Source organism: Perkinsus marinus (genome assembly GCF_000006405.1).
Source record: "Perkinsus marinus ATCC 50983 genomic scaffold scf_1104296941254, whole genome shotgun sequence".
NCBI classification, from domain to species: domain Eukaryota; phylum Perkinsozoa; order Perkinsida; family Perkinsidae; genus Perkinsus; species Perkinsus marinus.
In genome coordinates this window covers 1-5464 of record NW_003212584.1, presented here as the reverse complement: position 1 = coordinate 5464, position 5464 = coordinate 1, and the positions used below count along the sequence as shown (strand labels likewise).

The 5464-nt window shown below is 48.4% G+C and overlaps 2 protein-coding genes across 2 annotated transcripts; both read right to left on the bottom strand.

Moving 5' to 3' along the window:
• Positions 1-2117: 2117 nt before the first annotated feature.
• On the bottom strand, positions 2118-3635 carry Pmar_PMAR019557 (hypothetical protein; the record flags this gene model as incomplete). The annotated part of the gene is made up of 5 exons (XM_002781843.1): positions 2118-2642; positions 2831-2958; positions 3070-3244; positions 3303-3487; positions 3559-3635. 5 exons carry the CDS (start codon positions 3633-3635, stop codon positions 2152-2154), a joined length of 1056 nt encoding a protein of 351 aa, XP_002781889.1. The 3' UTR covers positions 2118-2151.
• Positions 3636-3720: 85 nt separating this feature from the next.
• On the bottom strand, positions 3721-5160 carry Pmar_PMAR019556 (hypothetical protein; the record flags this gene model as incomplete). The annotated part of the gene is made up of 3 exons (XM_002781842.1): positions 4359-5160; positions 4192-4253; positions 3721-3798 (listed from the first exon to the last, which is right to left on the bottom strand). Exons 1-3 carry the CDS (start codon positions 5152-5154, stop codon positions 3721-3723), a joined length of 936 nt encoding a protein of 311 aa, XP_002781888.1. The 5' UTR covers positions 5155-5160.
• Positions 5161-5464: the final 304 nt, after the last annotated feature.

Below are 5464 nucleotides of genomic sequence, written 5' to 3'. Positions count from 1 at the left end.
TCACCCCCTTCAAATCGGATGCCATGTCCACCAGCATGCTTTGCTGTGCAAGTCTCTGATGCATAGTGGTGGCCAGTTCGAGTGGATATCCGATATGGCTAGGACCGCCAGAAGATTCATCAAGATACAATTCGTGGGTAAAATTTATCGATCCGTGCCCATCCAGGGCCTCGAGATCTTGGAGATTTCTGAGGTCCGGTGGGCCTCGGCGATTACTGCGGCCCGTAGTCTTTGTCAAAATTGGGAAAAGCTGCGACAGTTGATAGAAACCATCGAAGGGCTCCCAGATCGTGGAATAAAGTAGGTTACTATGAAGGATGATTCTGCTGATTTTTTATTTTCAGCGTCAACATTGCCATCGTAGATATGTGTCGTGAGGTCTCCTCATTCGTGAATAAGCCCGGAATGCAGCGAAAAGTTGGAAAATTAGTGGACGAGCTCTGGATTCTGAGAGAATTGTCCGATAAACTGCAGAAGAGCTCCACCACATTGTTCGATGCCACGAGACTCATATCTTCGACCTACTCTGCATTATCCCGGATCTCATCATTTTCTCCCGAAACGAGAGAAAAGATTGAGGAAAGGTGGGGTTTCTGAGATGGACTTTTATTGATCATTTTCTTTAGACGGCAGAAGTGTTTGAAGGGAAGGGAGTGGATTCTCATGTTCGATCATCTCTCGCAGCACAGGAACCGCAAGGAGGCCTTGCAAAAGGCCATCGAAGCTGTGCGAGCCTTCAGCAATGAAAACGGACTCGTGAATCTCGAAGACTCTCTGAGATTCATGAAGCAATTTTTCCTCGGCGAAGGTGATTGCCGATCGGGTTCGGTGAGTGTTTTCCCAGTTCCATATCCAGGTGAGCCAGGGAAGATGGCCAGGAAATGCATCACGTCACAGCAATACTGGCAGTACTTCCGGCCGTGCTGTAGCGTCACGAAATTCATGTTCACGTGCGTAACGTCTCCCAGCGGTACTCAAGACTTGGAAAGATGCTTCAGTAGTACCAATTTTGTATACCAGTGAGAATCTTGAAGCTTCGGATTGTGCAGAGATCCGGTACTCAGAATCAATCGAGACCCCGACTCCCTGATATGTGACACTTTCCTCCGGCATAGGACTCGTAAAATAGTCTCGGCAGCACAGTTACCAGGCTTCCGTCGGGAATCGGTAACGGGGTCGGCGGCCCCTGAGAGCATTCATTCTCGGGTTTTCTGATTCAGCCTCGCTTTCTAACTTCCTGCTATCTCAGGAGACCGGCTCAAACGTGGCAAGCAGGAGGGCATCGGCGACGCAGCGCAGCGGGTCTGCACCTCCACCGATGAGGACACAGCCTGCTGTCACGGAAGTCACATCGCAATCCTTGATCGAAGCAGAGCCTTCTCCTAACGAAGTTCCACCGTGTACCACTCTTTCTCGACGAGTAACTCATGCATTTCTGCAGCATCGTGGGAAGAATGGTGTAGCCGTACTACATCGAAATCAGGGCAGACATCAGCTGAGCAGACTCGGCAATATTAGGTTATGTTGCCGACGGGCGAAGAATGCCAAGCCATTATATACCATATACTACGAAGGGGCTCGAGCTGCAGAGCCGCAATCCAGAAGATATGATGTGAAGACTCTTCAGCACATGACCAAGATGGATGAGCTTCGCTTCCCAGACTTAGGGAGGTGGAAACTTGCTCCGGAGAAGCCATTATGAGACCTTCGCTCCTCGGAGCGTTCGCGAGGTTTCTGAAGCTGGAGGTTATTGCTCGTACACCATGATCTGTCATAACAATTCATTGCACTTGTACTCTAGAACGATTCATGGTCGAGTTCATGAAGTAAAACCGGAGGTTCGATTCGGAGTTATCAGCGGGTTTCGACAGAAGATCTATTCATGCAATCACGAATAAGGAAGAATTTTCCTTACTCGTGAATCACGAGTTGTGATTACATCGAAACATCTTCTGTAGTTCGTCTTCCTAGAAGACCCAACATTAGGCCCATAATCCTTTGTCGGTGCAGCGATCTAGACGTGAATGATCAGCCCCAAAACTCGTGTACTCAAAGCAAAACTCGTGTACTCAAAGCAAAACTCGATGCATGAGGAGGCGATGACACATTACAATTGCAGAGTCACATTAAATTAATGAGAGATACTAATCTTCAGTCATCGACAGCCTGTTGTATGGCCCTGTAGGTAGAAAGAGAAGGAAATACGATATAGCGAGCTTTGTACAGGTCTCTCAATCCCGAGGCATAATATCTAAGATCAGACTGTTCATTGGTAGCATCGAAGTAGATGAAGAAGGAAGAACCCCGAGAACTGATGCTCTTCTGATCGACCTTGAGCACTCTGCCCCAGTCACCCGGCAATCCGAGGAGAATACTGTCGGGCTTATCGTCAAGCTTATCGAAGACTGGAGGGTCGCGCAGCAAATAGCATCGGCATCCTTCTTCGCCAAAATACGTGAAAAAATCTTCACATATGAAAGGAGACAATTCGCTTGGATGAGCGGAGTCCTCGGCCCGCATATCATCGCAGGCCATGGGCGAGTACGAGGAGCTCGCAACGGGCGACGAATTATCGTCGAGCGAGACAATCACGAGATCCGAGTCGTCAACCGTGTTCTCCGAAGAGAAGTTTTTCCCTTTACCTACAAAGAACCATCCTTATGCGAATCAGATGTGCGAGAATCTCAATCTCAAGGTGTGCGCCTGTCAGCGTGAAAACTAATGACCCATTGGCATGAGTTCACCACCTCTCAAAAATGTGGTGAACACATGCCATGAATGATCGTCGGCAGAGAGCCTTGAACTGATGTCAGTATTCCCTCCGGGCTACCTTCGGGACTGTCGGTCAGATCTACATCGGGAGCATCTGTTTGGCTTGGAACATTCTCTGCCAGAACTGGACGATCATTCCACCCCGCAACGATCGATTCGAATAGTTCAGTAGAAGTCATTTTGAACCTGACCGACCGCAACTACACAAGACGCCCAAGTCAGGCCTCTAACGACAAAGATTCGCTGATTAATGGACCGTTAATATGCTGCAAAAAATACGTTGGGTCCCCATATTACCTTTGCGCACGATCCAGCAATGGATGAACACGGGTTTCGATTGGGTGCAATGAACAAGGTGCAACTAGAGTGCGGTGAATGAGCTTTTCTATCGCGGAGCCGCTTTCACTGAACATCTTCCAGTAAGTCTCGGCATCACAATTCGTTGTAGCTAACGTGTCTATCGCATGAGGACCTGAATATGCAGCAATGATTCGTCCACATGTGATAAACCGAACGGATCTCAATCTCACCCGATTTCCGGAAATAGTTCAATATGCTCTTCGCAGAGTCTTCGAGATCGCCGAGCTTGAGTCTTCGAATCATTCGTGTGGCTTTATTCAGCTTCTCGCGTTTAGCTTTCTCCGAAGGAATCGATTGCCACCCTTCCGGATCGAAGCTTTCCAGAAAACTCAGCTGTTTTGTGGCGCCCTTGAGCCTGAAAAATGAAACGGATCGCGATTTAATTCTAGCCATGGCAAGAGCGAACAGCCAGATACCCAAGCCTACCTCTCCTTCACCACATCGTACGTATCAGGAGCTACCTCCTTCAGACGCTTCATGAGAGGAGCATAAGCCTTGAGCATTCGACTACAAGCTCGATAGAAAGGCTGACAATCCGAGAACCACCGGTCGAGTTCCAGTAGCGGATCTAGAAAGCCTTGCAGATTCTCAGTTTCTTTTCTCCCGATCGGCGAGCTCATTATCGTCGAGATCTCGGAGTGCAACTTCTTCATATCCTCGGGCAATCTGAGCACAAAAAACAGCGTAAGAGATGAATATTTCGTCATCGTCGTCGGATTCTCACTCTGGTAGCAACACGACATCTATATCGGCCATAACTCTCCGGACACCAATCCAAGAATCAGCGAGTGCGCATAGCGACTCGATGATACTCATAGTATCACCATCTTTGAAACGGATTGGCTCCTGCATGCCGGTGGAGAGAAATACGTTTTGCACGCTTTCATTTTTCTGATATGCAGCAATCGCCCGACAAAGTTTCGACCACCTCAGCAGATCCTCGGGACCATCCTCTCCAAGGAGGAACGATAGTATACTCCGGTGTTGCCGTCGAAAACACTCATATGTTAACATATCCAGATCTGAATTACTCTCGGGAACGTTCAATCGGCGGATCACAAGGGCTGCAGCCTCCAAGATAGGACCGCCAGAGTGAATGACCGCTTCTAGTCGAACACAATCTGAAACATGAGGAAGCATTATACCATAACAGATCCTCACGAAATGGGTTCACTAGGATTCAACGGCCAGGTAGGTATCGAATACAAGACTATTTGACGTCTCACTTGAACTCAGCTCAGGCCAGATCTCTCCCTTGATCCAGTTCCCAAGTTTTTCCTTTGCTGCATCCTCGGAACAATCTGCTAGCACATAGAACCCGAAGGGAAGGACTTTGAAATGTCTCTCATCTTTGAAGCTGCCATACACGGAATAGAGGGTCTCTCCACTAGTGACATACGAACTATCCAAGATCAATGCCATCTGTCCCGTTCGTTTCGCAGCGGATACGAGTTCCGTTATGTGGGATTCAAGGCACTCTCGGAATGCCGCCTCTTTCAGAACCATGAACTCATCCTTCGCCAGTGGAATATACCCTCTTCTGAGCATCTTGAACGCATCCTTGAGCGAAACAGAATAGAGCCACTCCCTGGCGTGATTCGGCAAGCATGCAGCAAGGAGGCTTTTCACCAGGTGGAGATGGAATGACCCGAGAAGTTTAGAACTTGGCGACGGAACGAGAAAACTCTCCAACAACGGCTGATCTACACCCTGCAAGTCTTCAGGAGCTGTAGGCTCTTGAACAGTAGGCTTGACTTTGTCGTATACGATCGGGGTTACAGTAGTCCCGCAACTTCTCCCAGAGGCAGGAGACTTCGCTCGGCGTTTATTGAGAACATTACGGAGCTCGAATGCTTCATGATCACATCTCAAGTGGTGTCGAAGTCTGGTGACGTTATCGCATGTCCATTTTCGATTGCAACCTTCGACTGCGCAATGATAATGGACTCTTCCGCTAGTGAGGTCACGACGTTTGACGTAGTAAGGCCTTGGATCTAACGGGTCGAGAGATTTGCGGCCCATTGAAAATGGAAGATACTGAATTAGCCGAAATTCTCAGTCCTGACGGGTCCGCAGTGCGACAGAGTGAAAACACTTTCGTGCACTTCTGACAGTTAGGCAATTCATGTATTCACACAGTTCGTGCAAATTGACAACGATATGATGGTCGGAAGGGGCTTTCTTAGACCACCCTTCCCTTCCATCATGGAAGTTCCATGAAGGCTGGAATTTCTAGCCTAAATAGTCCCTGGAGCGAAGTGACGCTGGTCGACAAATGCGATCAATAGGGCAACAATTCTAGCTCTCCCTTTATCCTTGTTTCGTACTTGTT